This window comes from Dipodomys merriami, unplaced genomic scaffold, assembly GCF_024711535.1.
Source record: "Dipodomys merriami isolate MVZ:Mamm:240054 unplaced genomic scaffold, mDipMer1.0.p SCAF_114, whole genome shotgun sequence".
Lineage (NCBI taxonomy): Eukaryota > Metazoa > Chordata > Mammalia > Rodentia > Heteromyidae > Dipodomys > Dipodomys merriami.
Window position 1 is genome coordinate 2771220 of NW_027202427.1, and position 15125 is coordinate 2786344.

Sequence of the window (15125 nt, forward strand, 5' to 3'; positions counted from 1 at the left end):
TCTAACCTGACCAGAGCCAATGTTTATCAACCAACAGTGTACAGCACATTAAAAATGGACCTCCCTTTTCCCCTGAGCCATGCCGGGTCTTTCCAGATCCACCCACAGCCATGAATGCAAAGAACCAACAGCCTGTGCACGGGAAGGTGGGCAAACACCAACAAGTAAGGCACAGACCCGAAGAACCTGCGTCCCGCTCCAGTCCGTCCGCAGCAGCGGGGATCCGCCGGCTGCCTCTGGCCGTGGCCAGCAGCGTACCAGGGTGTCTCTGTAGCTCACTTCACAGCTCTTTCCTGTGCCCGGGAATGTGCCCGGTGACTCCCAAGTGTCTTATCATTGGGGACCTTTGGAAACTCTCAGAGAACCACAGTCCCCAAATTCCTTGATGGACAGACAAGGGGGGGGTTAGAAAACAGGGAGTCCAGAGCCCACAGTAGCTCCTCCAGCTGGGGAGGGTGAGGAGATGGGGGACGAGGGGGCTGACATCCGCTAACGAACAGCTCCCAGAAAAAAAAAAAAAAAAAGAAAAAAACAGAGGCACCAATGGATCCCTTTAACTCACCCAAGCCTCACCTTTGGCCCTCATCGTCTCCGGCCCCCAGAGGCTCTTCAGCTCCCTGGGAAATCATAACAGAAGCCCCATGGAGCCAAAACTCACGGCTGGCCATGTGCAGTGCAGGCTTTCTGAAGCCTAATCCTGTCACTGTCCAATCCAGGGCCGTCTTCTAGGTGGCTCTCAACCGGTCCATCTGCGACCGGGCCCTGCCAAGCAGGGGTGGTGCAGGCAGCATGGGATGGGCAGAGGAGGGTGAGGTGCCGTGGGCAGGGGGGGCTTGGGTGCAGGAGGCAGGCTCTGGGTGCGCCACGGGCGGGCAGTACAAGGGTGTCCCCAGGGGACAAAGGCTCGGGCTGCGCGGAGGCCCTTGCCACATACCACTGTGACCTGGGACCTCGTGACACTCTAATCGGCAGCTCTGAAGCCCAACCCGGCTTTACAGCTTACCGCAAGCTTATTCAGCCTCATCTCCCTCAACCCCTCAAGGTCGCGGGGAGGCTGGTCCTGTGTCTCTTCTGCCCGGACAGCCCGGGGCTCCAAGAGAAATCACCCAAGGTCACCATGAAGACAGGGTGCACTCAGCTCCCCTAGCTCCCGGCCCCATGGGTACCAGCCCAACGGGCGCCAGGACGCCTTACCCATTTTACAGATGGGGAGACTGAGGCCGGGAACTAATACCCAAGGTCAGCTGAAGGCTGAGTCAGGCCTAAGAACCTCTCTGGCCGCCGGGCCGCTCTGTGGAGTCTCAGCAGGTGGTAGGAGGCCCCTTCTAGCCCCGCACCCCCGACACCGCCGTGATTAAACCCGGGCCCGGGCCTGGGGCCACCCCGCACCCCGGCACGGGTCCCCGGTGGAGGACGAGGCGGTTGCTAAGCGCTCACAGCTCGCTCATAAAAATAAACTCCTTCTGGCGAGGAGACTCAGGACCAGCTCCTCCCTCGCAGCCACCGCATGGAGACTAATTCAATTTCAGCGGAGACCTCGGGTCACACGGATTCCGGTGTGGGCCGCGCACATCAGAGGCCCCAGGAGCCCCCGGATCAGCGTCCGGGGAGCTCTGCCGAGCCGCTGTACGTCCCGGGGCAGGAAGCGGCCCCGGCGCCTTCCCGGGGCTCGGGCTGGCCCTGGGGGAGGCCAGGGTCTGGCAGAGGCTCGGCGGGGACCAAAATAGCCGGGCCGGTGGCCGTGCCCAGCACACGCCTCTCTCGGAGCACCCGAGGCCGGGCGGCCGGGCTGCGTCTCGGGGCTCCCGGAGGCGGAGCCCGCGATCCCCTCCGGGGCTGGGCCGGAGGGGGGAGACCAGGGAGCCGGCCCCAAAGAGGAACCCGAACGAGGAAGGGGAGCAGCCCGCAGGAAGACGCGTCTCCCGGGCCCTGCCCACCGCCTGTCACCCCCAGGCTGGCCCTCGGGGTCCCCCCGTCCCCGGACTCGGGCCCGCGGGGCTGGCACGGCCGCCAGCCGGCCACACGCACACACACGCCGCCCTGCGGGTCCCGGGGGCGCCGTCCCAGGTGCAGCCCCGGGCACCTGGGCGCTCGGCCTCCGGGGGCCGGGGACCCGGGGAGACACGTGCTGTCCACGGCCCGGGCCCGGGCGCCGCGGCCCGCGCCAGGGAGGCGCGGGGGGCGCACGGCAGCGGCGCCGGGGAGGCGCGGGGGGCGCGCGGGGGGCGCACGGCAGCGGCGCCGGGGAGGCGCGGCGACCCCGCGGCGGGCGGCCCGCTCAGGTGCGGCAGCCGTGCACGCCGGGCCCCCGAGCCCCGCGCGCGCCCCGGGACGTGTGCACGTGTGCACGCCGCGGAGCACGCCGCGCCCGGGTCGCCCGCGGGGCTGGCGCTCACACTCACGCTCACACCTGCCGCAGCCCCGGGAGCCCGAGCCCCCTCCGCCGCCGGGAACAATGACGCCGGGTCCCGCCCCGGGAACGGCGACCCCGGGCCGGGGGAGGCCGGGCGCGCGGGTTGCGCGGGCCGGGCCGGCGCTCGGTACCTGGGGCGGCGGCGGGATCGGCCGGCCGGGGGCTGCCCGCCCGCTCGGGGTCCGGCCCGCGGGGGCTGCGCTCCGCGCTGGCCCTCGCTGTCGGCGCGGCGCGGCGCGGCCTCGGGGCGCCCGGGGGCTCGCGGTCCTCGCGGTCCTCGGGGCTCGGCGCGGGCAGCGGGGCGCGGCCGCGGCCGGGGCCCGGAGCTCGGCGCTGGCGGCGGCGGCGGCGGCGGCGGCGCGGAGGAAGCGGTAATTTATAAGCGGCTTCTTCCTGACCTCGCGTGTCTGTTGTCTGAGCAGGCGGCTCTCAGCATCACCCATCCTGCTGGGTGGAAAAATACCAGCTCGGCCGGGCCGGGGGCGGGGCCGGGGCGGGGCCTGGCGGCGGGGGCGGGGCCGGGCGCGACGGCCACGCCCCCGGGCGCGGGGAAGCACTCGCGCGCGCACACACACACACACACACGCACACACACGCGCGCACGCGCTCAGCCACACGTATGCGCGCACGCGCGCGCGCACCGGCTCGGACACACAAAGAGCCCGGGCTCGCCGGGCCGGCGCGCGCTCCTCGGGTGGCGCCGCCCACCTCGCGGCAGAGCCGGGGCGGCCGGGCCCCCGGGGAGGCGGGGTGGAGGGGGCTGACGCGGGCTCCTCCTGCCGGCCGGGCAGCGCCCGAGACCCCGACCCGAGCTCCCGCCACACCCCACCCCTCCCCTGCCCACCTGGGGCTGTGGCGGGGCTGCGCCCCCTGCACTGCGGTGCTCGCGGTCTCCCGGCCTGGATTCCCTGCTCTGGGAAAGGGGCCCCAGAGCCAAGCACCCCCATCACACACGCGCACACGCGCACACGCGCACACACGCGCCAGCCCCAGCCCGGCTTGACCCTGGCTGTGTGACTTGGGGCAAGTTCCTCAGTCTCTCTGTGCCTTCCTCCATCTGTAAAATGAGTAACCACAGTGGCCGATCGTCGGGCTGCTGGCCCCCGGGGGCTCCCGGTTCCTGAGAGGTGCCGCGGCACTGTTTTTAAACGGGGATGGGGAGTGGGCCGTTCTTCTTGCCTTCTCGGATGGAGCAGGTCCTCAGCATCGTCCACAGGCGCATCGGGGCTGGGCCTGGGCATGGGTCACCTCCGCCAGGAGGTCCTCCAGAAACCCAGCTGCCCGGTCTCCGGCTCAGCCCTTCCCCAGCCAGCTCCATCCATGTGTGCCGCACCGGCCCAGGCCTCCGCCAGCCTGGAGCACAGCCACAACTCCAGACGCGACCCTTCTTCACAGCTAGTGCCCTCACCGAGGCCCGCCGCTCGGGGCTTCAACCTGACCTCCCTCCAGAAGCCCACAGGAAAGCCAAACGCCGGCCAAGACACACCAGGGCCACTGCCGCTCGGTGGGTGCTGACCTAGGGGCCGCCAGCAGAGCGCCAGGTCATTAGGACCAAGAGGGCCATCGGCCAGACGGCTTGCTTCTCCTGTTGGTGCAGCGTGATCACACCCATTTAGAGCGAGGAAGCTGAGGCTGAAGGAGAAAAGAAGGCTGAGTCTCCCGATGTGTGTGAGGTTCCTCCTCCCTGAGCTGCGGAGTGCGTAAGGCTGGGCATACCAGTATCCCTGCACTCAGGAGGCAGAGACAGGAAGATAGGAGTTTAAGGACAGGTTCTGCTCCACAGCAAGACACTGTCTCTCCAAAAGAAAGGAAAACTCTCCAGACACCTGTGCCGTGCCATTGCCCACACAGCTCGGGGACTAAGGCAAAGGGGCAGGCCATCACAAATGGAGGAAGTGGCTCCAGGGCTGAGGTTTGAACCCAGAAGGCTTTGAGGAAGCCAAGGGCCACTGCGTGGGGTTGGGGGGGAGGCTCTGGCCCCTCCCTGCAGAGTCCAGCAGTCATTCACAAGCCTGGCATGCTGTGGGCACAAGAGCCTTTCACATATATGCGTGCACTGTATTTTTAGATGAGTTGCCCTGAGCTGGGCTGGGCTGCAGGCCTGAAGCTCTACACCACTGCACCTGGTTTTTATTTTGTTTAATACACCTTTTAATTTTTTTATTTTTGTCAGTTGTGTGGCTTGAACTCTGGGCCTGTCCCAGAGTTCTTCAGCTCAAGGTTAGCACTTTACTGCTTGAGCCACTTCTGGTTTTCTGGTGGTTTTTTGGAGATAAGAGTCTCACAGACTTTCCTGCTCAGTTTGGCTTTGAACCATGATCCTCAGGCTCAGCCTCCTGAGTAGCTAGGATGACAGGAGTGAGCCACTGGCACCTGGCTTTTTAACACACCTTCACGTACCACTTAACTATAAGCTTGGTGCAGGCCAGTGGAACAGCTCGGGGAGGTGAGCACTACCCCAGTCCCCATTGACAAAGGGGAAGCTGGAGTCACAGAGAAATTAAGTGACTTGCCTGCCCACAGTCATTCCTTGGTGAGCAGCTGGGCTGGGGTTCAAACCCAGGCCATCCGGGAGCTTCAGTATATCATTGATTACCAGAGAAAAATCAGCCTGGGGCTGGGGGGGTGGGGTCCCCATTCCAACCTCAGCACCAAAAGAAATAGAGGAACCAAAGAACTCAGACAGACAGACGGAGAATGGAGGGAAGGGTGGGAAATAAAAGGGCAGGAAGGGAGTCACCAACTACTCCAAGGCCATGTCCCAGTGGCTCATATCTGTAATCCTAGCTGCTCAGGAGGCTGAGATCTGAGAATCCAGATTCAAAGCCAGCCTGATCAGGAAATTTTGTGAGATTCTTACCTCCAATTAGTTACCAGAAAAGCCAGAAGTATAGACACAAGTGGTGGTAGCTTTGAATACAAGAAACTCATGAACAGTGCCTAGACCCTGAATTCAAACTCAGGACTGGTACACACACACACACACACACACACACACACACACAATGGAGCAGGCAAGTTCAAGGCCAGCCTGAGCTTCATAATGAGTTTAAGGTCATCTGGGCTACACAAGAAGATCCTCCCTTTAAAAGCAAGCAAACAAACACTCAGGGTGACTGGTGTTTTTACTTGGGGGAATAAAAGGGCAAAATAAGGCTGTAAATGGCCCAATCCCATTTGTCTGCAGTTTCCTTGGTCTGTTCCCCTGCAGTAGGTAGGTGGGTTCCCTGGGTTCCATGATCAGCTGCAGGGGACTGGAGTTAAGACCCACCCCCACACCCACCCTACCCCGGCCAGGGAAAGCTGGGAGGTTCAGGAAGAGCCTGTGGCACCAAGGAAAATGCAAAGGCTGGCAACTAGGAGAGACCTTCAAGGAAAGCCAGGCAGAACTTCCTCTGGACAAGCCAAATAGTAGGCTGCAATTCCACTGGGACTAGCTCTTCTTATTTGAAGTCTGAAAATCGATGAGCTGGCAGCGCTCCTGGGGGCCTTGGAGGAGGTGATGGCCAAGTTTCCTGCTCCAGCTGCAGATACTTGCTCACTCACTCGTTCACGGACAGCCAGTGAGACTTGGAAAAGTAAATTTTGCAGCAGTTTTCAATCGTATCATAACATCAGTCCAACAAGATCTCTCATCCCTGTCGGAAGACTTGGTGTCATCTAGCAGGACACCAACAGCGATGTTGCAATGCTAACAGAGGTATAGCACATGCTGGCCCATCTGGCCAGCTCAGGAAGCCACTTGGCACCAGCCCTGCAGAGGAGAGCCTCGAAACGCCCAACTTCATTCCTGGAAGGATCCTTGACGAGACAGGGGACCTTTGGTGGTGAGAGATGGGTCCTCCTTTTGTCCAGTCACATTCTCCTGGCCACACCCAAATGTCCACAGAGCCAATCAGAGCTTCAGGCTGCTCCTTGCTGCCTGTTCACCCCCCACCCCATCCTGCGAACAAATCCCAGCTTCATCTCTCCCCCAGCAGTGTGACCCAGAACAAAAATATGACTGCTCTAGGCCTCAGTGTCCTGATTCCTACAGCCAGACTAACCATCACCCTGACCCTTGCGGCAGCCTGTTGGGAGAATGGAGTGGAGGTTCTAGGAAGCTCTGAGCATGGTCCCTGGCACACCGCCCACCGTGTGGAACTCAAGCTCCCCCCAGCCCTCCCCCGACAGCCCTCCCTACACCTAGCCCCTGAGTGTTTCCAGTTCTAGGCCCTTTCCTCCCCAGAGCACATTGCTTGCTGCTCTCCTGCAGCCTGGGGCTCAGCCAGACTTACAGCCCCAGATGGAAAGTGCCAGGAGGCAGGCAGGGTCCTTGGCAGTGCCCTGCACCAGCCTGGAGCCCAGAAGAGCTCAAGAAACCATTGCCGGATGTGGTTGTGGGGGATAAGGCCTGGAGGCCATTCCCTTCCCCCTCTCCCCCCTCCTCTCCCTCTCCCTCTCCTTCTCTCCCTTCCTCCCTTTTCCTCCTCCCCTCTCTTCCTCTCTGCCCCAGAGCCAGACTGGGAAGATGTCAGTGGTAGAGACATCTCCAACAGGGGACCCACAACCACATTTAGTTCATAATGCCCCAGGCAGCCACTCTGAAGTTCTACGCTCACCCAGGAGCAGGCAGGCACCACCGGCTCCCTTCCAGGTGAGCGCTGAGGCCTACTTCTTCCTTGGCTCCCTGCCCCCCAGCCTGCCATGTCCACTCCCTGCTGGGAACATAAAACGGCATGGTGAGGGGGGGGATGGGGGGTGGGGGGGGATAGCTCTGTTTCAGATCAGGTTAGACATTTCTTGTAAGGTCAGCAACCCCACACTCAGGTATTGAAAATGAAAGCATGCATCCACACAAAGACTTATACAAGGTGGATGGCCAGGCCATTCAAAATCATCCCCAATGGAAAGAGCTGGGGCTGTACCCACCAGAAGACAGACATGGGGAAGGACTACAGCTGGAGAAAGAAAAGGACACCGGGGTTGCATAAAAGCAGGAGGGGTCTTCAAAACACTGGAGGTGCCATCACAAAGCCAAATGCCAGAGGCCACACCCCTGCAGTTCTATTCGCTTCGAAGTCAGGTAAAGCAAGTGATAGGTTGCAGCCTTCCAAGCTTGGGGGCGGGGGCTTGGGGGAGTGGGCATTCAACAGAAGGCTCCCCGGACCCTTTGGGGAGACAGAAGTAGACAGTACATCTGCAAAACTCCCAGTGCGAATTCACATCAGTGAATTTCCCTGTGTGCCTGGTCCTCTGGTTGATGCAAGCAACCTCAGGCTGAAAATGTTAGCCAAAGAAAATGAATTGCTGCCAGCCTGGCACCTAGGGGCGTTTCGTGCCTGTACCTAGCTACCCAGAAGGCTGAGCTCAGAGGATCTAAGTTTAAAGCCAGCCCAGGCAGAAAAGTCCTTGGAACTCAGTTTCCAATTAACCAGCAAAAAGCCAGGCTGGGGGCATGGCCCAAGTGGTAGGGTACCAGCCAAGCAAGCCTGCCAAGCAAGTGCTGTACTAGAAGAATTGCCTGTGTATTAGCTATGGAGACGATGCAGTATAACAAATGCTATGTAGCATTTACCTTGGACTCTGTGATATAAGTAGTCTTTTTGTGGGGGGGGAAGGAGGGGGGGGGGAATGATGGGGATGTAACCAAGGCCTTACATATGCTAGGCCAGGTCACAAAAGCGACCACTTGTGTGGCTGGGAGCAAAGGGCCAGCCTTAGGACTGTGTGCTCAGCCACACCCAGGATTCTTTCCTCATCTTCCCATGGAGGTAGGGATCCAAGCCCTAAACCAGTGAGCACTACACTCACTCCCCTGAGGCCCTCCAGTCTCTGGCTCAGTTTCCCTGCAAGTGACAAGGGACTGAGCTACATCCTCTTCCAACTGGGGCTGCTGTTTCCATGCAGACTCCAGGCAAGCAGGGGTGGGATGGGCATGGTTCCAACTACAGGACAGGAATTCTCTGTCTGGACCCTAGGCCTCGGTACTAGGGCACCGGAGAGAGAATCAGAAACGGGATGGAGCAGATGTGTGGAACCATTTACCAAGCCCTGCAGGAGTTCCCAGACAGCTCAAGTCTGAGAACCATTGCTCCAGGCTTTCCCTTGCAATCAGTGGGAATCAGCAGGGCTGGGTAGGGGTAGCTGGGTGGTAGAATGCATTCCACAGACCCTGGGTTCCACCCTGATGCCAGGTGCCCCACTCAGAAAGACTAATTTAATTGTGCATAATGCTTTTTTAATTGACTGTTTTCAGGCAATGTGAATGTCCCGTCAGAGCCGGGACCTCTTGGCCAGGGCAAGCTAGGAGCCCAGAGCATCCCGATGCCTGACGCACCCAGGCTGGCCTAATTCCTCCCGTTCTTGCTGGGGTGCCTCTCAGCCGCTGCCTTCTTTTATTTGTCTATTTCCCCCTCCTGTCTGTAGCACAACAATTCAAAATATTCCCAGCTTCCAGACAATAAACAAAGCTGCAGAGGCGAACTCCTTGACTGCTTGTGCCCACTTATGGCCTGATCAGAGACCTGCTTAATTGGACCCTGAAGCCTTGGGATTGGTCTTCTGAGCCTGCACAGGCCGGGCCAAGGTCCACTCCTGGAGTCTCAGAATTCCCTCAGCTCTAGGGGACCCCAGCCATTCCCCAAGGCCATTTCCCTATGGCAACAGGCCCAGGAAGGGTAAGTGATTTGCCCTAGGACACACAGCAAAGCTGAGAAGGCTCCTCCCCATGGAGTTTCAAGCCATTGGGGCAGATGTGTAAGCTCTCAATCTAAAATGACATCTGTTGGATTCTAAGCTCTGCCCCTTATCTGCTAGGACTTTAGACAAGGGTTCGGCCTGACACTGGGCCTCAGTTTCCCTATGAGGGAGGCACTAGAGCCCTGACCAAGGTCAATGTGAAGTTCAGGGCCTCCCAAGGTGACTGCTTGCAAATATTAGTATCCTTCTGATTATTTCTGCCAAGATGACAAAAACAGTCAGAAAGCGGAAGACCAGAAAGGATGGTGGAACAATACAATGGGCAAATCAGAAGGTCATGTCTCGGACACCTCACCTGGGCCAAGGTCCCATCTTGGAGGATGGGAGGGGAAAGAAATGGTTACCAAGAAGATCCCAGAGGTGTCCTGGAAGAGAAGAGGAGCTGATGGCTTCTAGGTGCCACTGGCACAGGGGTGGAGTGGACTGCCATAAGAGAACAAGGACCTGGCCTCGGGGCAGGCACCTGTCTCTGGCTTTGATGTTACCAGCAGCTTTTAAGCTATTATTCTCCACCCCGGGTTGAAAGGCTTGGGCTCTGCACCACCCTGACTGCATGAGTGCGGGGTCCTCTGCACACCACTGCTGGAAAGTTGGGGATGACATCAGACCATCTGGAACACCCCAGGAGACCTCTGCAGCCAAGACAAGGGCGGGAGGTGTCCAGCTCTGGAGATAAGGTGCCTGACCTTTGTCACTGAGTGTGGGCTCTTGTGTGAAGGGAGGTGGAATGGCTCCCAGCATTACTCTATTTTTCCTCATGGCAAAGTACATTGAGAAAGAAAAACAAAAACAAAAACAGCTGGGCTCTGGTGGTTCACTTGGTAATCGTGAGATCTGAGGATCACAGTTCAAAGCCAGCCCAGGCAGAAAGTCTGTGAGGCTCTTATCTCCAATTAACCACCAGTAAATTGGGAGTGGCTCTGTGCTTCAAAGTAGTAGAGTGCTAGCCCTGAGCAAAAAAAAAAAAAAAAAAACAAAACTCAGGGACAGGGCACAGTCCCTGAGTTCAAGTCCCACCTCCGACAAAAAAAGAAAAGCCACAACAACAACAACAAGAAACCTTTTCTGATCTTCAGTGTGCCTATGCCTTTTGTTTTTTTGGGTTTTTTTTGGGTCCGGTTATGGGGCCTGAACTCTGGGCCTGGGCGCTGTCCCTAAGCTCTTCAGCTCAAGGCTAGCACTCTACCACTTGAGCCACAGGGCCACTTCTGGCTTTTTTCTTTTTGCTTATGTGGTGCTGAGGAATTGAACCCAGGGCCTCATGCATGCAAGGCAAGCGCTCTACCACTGAGCCACCTTCCCAGCCCTGCCTATGCCTTTTGTGTGAGCCAAATTTCTCAGGTCTGGAGCATAACTCTACAGTCTACCTGGCTGTGGCCAGGCTGATTGTGACAGGAAGTCTGTATGCATGACCTTCATAGTTTATCACCCCTGCTCTGTGCCCCTGGGTTCACTGCAGGGCCTTCCACACAAGTTCTGGGACCCTGGGACCCTGGATGGGACCAAGTCTGATTTCCTGGAAAGCACAGAGGAGATCTATTCAAGTTTAGACCCTCCTCTGACTTACTGTGTGACCCTGGGCAAATTACTGGGCCTTTCAGGGCCTGATTTTTCTCCTAATACTGGAGACTTCCACAAATGAGACATTTTCAGGTAGAAGGAAGTTTTTCTCTTTTTGCTTATGTGGTGCTGAGGAATCGAACCCAGGGCCTCAGGCATGCAAGGCAAGCGCTCTACCACTGAGCCACCTTCCCAGCCCCAGTTTTTCTCTTTTTGGTCAGAAGGTATGTCAGCAAGCTATGCTTTTGTCTTCAATATCAATTGCTACTTGTTAATTTCTCTTATTCCTTCCTTCCCCTCTCCCTCCCTCCCTCCCTCCCTCCCTCCCTCCTCTCTCTCTGTTAGTGATGGAGACGCAGCTCAGGGCCTCTCACTTGCTCAATATAAGCACTCCATCTCAGGCAACCCCCATCCTCACCTACTTTTTTTTTTTTTTTAACAAAGGTGCCCCCCAAACAGAGCCACCAAGCAATTGCACCCCGCTAAGCTGGCTGGCTTTCATTGTCTTCACTTTTAAGACTCCATCTATTTATGGAAAGGATCATGGACTTCTATTTATAGCTGTAATGGAAGTTTTACTTTTTTAGCAAACCATGTGCAAGTTGTGGAAAACTGAGTGTGTCTGGAAGAAAATTAAATGAGAATTTAGGAGGAGTATTAGTTTCCTGACAAACTGGGAGGCATCAAATAACAGTGACTTATCCCCTCCCAGGGTGCTGCGGGCTGCAAGGCCTAAGTCAAGGCCCTGGCGCCCTCCAAGGCTCTTGCCAGTCCTTCCTGTGTCTCCCTTCCACACTCTGGCTCACAGCAGGATCCCTCCCTGCCTCCAACCTCAGGTGGCATCTTCCCGTGTGTCTCTGTCATCACCTGTCCAACCTCCGTATCTCTCTCCATCCATGTTTCCCTCCTATCAGGCCCCCAGTCCTGCTGGGTTCAGGCCCACCCAGATGGCCCGTCACCTGAACTCCATTACAGCTTCCAATAGGCTATTTCCAAATTAAGTTGCCAGCACAGGTGGCGGGAGAGACGTCCGCATATCTTTCGGGGTCCGACGCTCTTCACATAGCTACATGAAGAGTCCCCCCTGGAAGACCTGACAGAAGCCTGGGCGCTCTGCTCAGATCAGTCCTTTGGGAAGGATGCCGGGGACCAGGCGGTCCCTCAGTGCTGTCCAGGTGGCGAGGACTATGGGCACCACTCGGGCAGTGCTGGCATTTCCCTCTGAGCTGTGGCTCCTTGGGATTGACAGACTTGGCTCCATGGAGTTCCAGGAAAACCTGGGAGATGGGAGTGAAAGTTTGGAGGGGTGGGACCGAAGATTCCCCTATCAGCGGCCCTTTTGCTTCAACCAATGTAGTAACAGCAGGAAATAGACGGCCTGATCAAATGCACTGAAATAATTTCTTTTCTTTTCTTTTCTTTTTTTTTTTTTGCTTATGTGGTGCTGAGGAATCGAACCCAGGGCCTCATGCATGCAAGGCAAGCACTCTACCACTGAGCCACCTTCCCAGCCCCCTGAAATAATTTCTATGGCTGTGGCTGGCACACACAGACCCAGGGCTCCATCCCAGCACTGTGAAGGAGGGGGCTAAATGCACTTCTTTCTTCTCCTCCTCCTTGTCCTCCTTCATCTCTTTCTCTTCCCTCTCATCATGATGATGTTGATGTTGATGATGATGATCATTCTCCAGTGCTGGAGATGAAATACCTCAGGCATGCTGAGCAATCTATAGACTCAGGATTCTTAAAGTATTTTCAAAATTAGATTTTTTTTTTTTTTTTGGTTGGTCGTGGGGCTTGAACTCTGGGCCTGGGCGCTGTCCCTCAGCTCTTCAGCTCAAGGTGAGCGCTCTACCACTTGAGCTACAGTGCCACTTCTGGTTTTCTGGTGGTTTTTTTTATTGGAGATAGGAGTCTCACGGTCTCTCCTGCCCGGGCTGGCTTTGAACCGCGATCCTCAAATCTCAGCCTCCTGAGTAGCTAGGATTACAGGCGTGAGCCACCAGCGCCCGGCTTCAAAATTAGAATTTAAAAATACTAGTTTAGAATCTGGCAGTATATAGCTCCATGGTAGAATATCTTCCCAGCAAGCCTAAGGGCCTGGGATTTCATTCCCAGCACTGAAAAATTAATTCATATATATATATATCACTAATTTATACATGTGACCTGGGTTTGATCTCTTAACACCAGAAAAAAATAAATAAAATTTAAAAACAGAAGCACATGTATTGTCAAAAATCTGAACTCTGTGGTATTACCTAGGGGTTTATTCAGCTCATATTCCATGAATCACTGTGGATTTAGCTATTCTAGCACCAAGTGGACCACCAACCTCACCCCTCAGACCTCAAGAACAATTTGGTTACCAGCTGTGGTGGCACACGCCTGTAGTCCCAACAGTTTCAGGAGGCTGAGACAGGAGCATCTCAAGTTTGAAGCCATCTTGGGCTACATAGCAAGGCTTTTTTTTTTTTTAAAGCTTGTCACTATACTCTGAGGTCCATGGGAGAGGAGGAGGGGGGAGCACGCACTGCCGTGGATTCTTGAGCCCTGGCTGGGGTGAGATGGCCCCTCCTAACCAGCAGACACTCAGGGAGCTGTGTGCGTCAGCTGGTTTGTTTTTATAAAACACACCTGAGCAGATGGAGGCCTGCTGTTTAGAAGGGAAGAAGGAAATATGGATGGCTGGAGAGCGGGAGCAGGCAGGCAGGCAGGCAGGGAAAGGCGACTGGCAGCAGGAATGCTCCAAACACTCAGGGGCCAGCCTCATTCTTAGCTCTTTATTTGCTTTCAAGTCACTTGATCCTCACAATTGCTCAACGAGGCAGGTAGGTGAGATTAGCTTCCAGGCCTTGCCAACAGGAAATAAAGCCACCACCCTCGTGACAGAACCTGGGCAGGAGTGGACACAAGCAAGATTGGACCCCTGCCCACCTGGTTCTAGCTGGCACGGCTGGGGCGCCTGTCTACAGGAACATGGCCTTAGAGTGTGACCCAGGGTTGGCACAGCCTACTACAAGGTCCCTTTCTTTGAACTGCTGTCTCTATTTCTGCTCCTCTCTGGATCCTGAACACCCCTAGGGTGCGGTCAGCTCCAAACTCAGCGCCTGCCGCCAAGCCCGTGGGACATGGAGACACTCTTCCAAAGGGTGGGCCCAAGACTCTAAATCCTGACATAGGCCAGGCTGGCGACTCCCCAGCCTCATGCCGCCATTTGGGGAAAATCCACCTAACCATGTCTCTCCTCTAAGCAATCATCAGTAGTTCCCTATTGTCTTCCAAATGATGGAATCCCTGGAGTTCTCTACAATCTCCTGTAACTGGACTGCCCAGCACCCACTGCAAACCTTCCCACCAGCCCAGGAAAGGATTCGATTCCCTGCAGGGTTCATGTCATTGCCGCATCTACCCCCAAGCGCATGGCTCATCCTTACACAGGAGGCTGAGCTCTGTCAACCAGTCTAGCCTGGGTGCATTTTGCTTGACTGCTCCTGGTCTGGTCCTCCCTATACCTCTACATCAGCACCTCCACACCTGATGTGGGATGGAGGGAGGCCAGTGGGCTGAGCCTCAAGACTGGCCCTCCAGATGCATCAGCGTGACCTTGAGAAGCTGGAGCCCTCTGTCTCCACACCCAAACATCCCACCAGGACACTGAATGCCAGCCTTCAGGCCTATGAATTCCATCTCATCCACCTGCACTCGGCCAAAGGAAGTGTGCCCACACTGACAGGAAAGGGCAGCAAGCTTGAAGCTGGGCACCAGTGGCTCATGCCTGTAATCATCACAGCAAGCTTGAAGCTGAGCACCAGTGGCTCATGCCTGTAATCATCACAGCAACTCAAGAGGCCAAGATCTGAAGATCATCTAAAGTAGCCCAGGCAGGAAAATTTGGGAGACTCTTGTCTCCAATTATTAGAGCTGTGGCTCAAGTGGTAGAGCACCAGCTTTGGGCACCAAAGCTCAGGGATAGCACCCAGGCCCTGAGTTCAAGCTTCTCCTGAAGTCTCCTCCACTCTCCAAGTACCATCCAGTCCCACCTGCTGTCTGCCCTCTTACTGCCTCTCTCAGTCCTATCCTACCTGGATACCCAGGATATTTGGCCCCTGCAGGTTTTCTACTTACAGAGAATTTGGGGTGAGAAGAGCCAAGATGTCTAACTTCCTTCTCTGTGGTTCTCCACTTCCCCACCTGTAAAATGAGGTTGGAGAGCAGCTGCTTCTAGAGTGTGCTGGAAGGATTAAAGAAAGGTACAAGTGTCAGGTGGATTTCTGCCATCTCAGGTGTAGTGGACAGGTACACGCAAGGTGGCTCACACCCGTAATCCTAGCTACTCAGCAGGCGGAGAGTCACATTTCTGGTTTGAAAGGTGGGGGATTCTGGAGACTCATCAATAATTAACCAGCAA

The 15125-nt window shown here is 56.6% G+C and overlaps 1 protein-coding gene across 4 annotated transcripts in view; it reads right to left on the minus strand.

The window, feature by feature from the left end:
• LOC138822732 (sodium- and chloride-dependent taurine transporter) overlaps positions 1-14861 on the minus strand; it is an 83429-nt gene extending 68568 nt beyond the window's left edge. Inside the window, exon 1 of one of the 4 annotated variants that reach the window (XM_070015648.1) lies at positions 14843-14861. Coding sequence is in view for 2 of the 4 variants with exons in the window: in XM_070015645.1 (XP_069871746.1) it covers positions 574-629 (56 nt within the window). In the remaining 2 variants the exon portion in view is untranslated. Of the gene's footprint in view, positions 1-573; positions 634-2544; positions 2852-14842 lie in introns of those variants that run through there. The other 3 variants (XM_070015646.1, XM_070015647.1, XM_070015645.1) reach the window with 3 other exon arrangements.
• Positions 14862-15125: the final 264 nt, after the last annotated feature.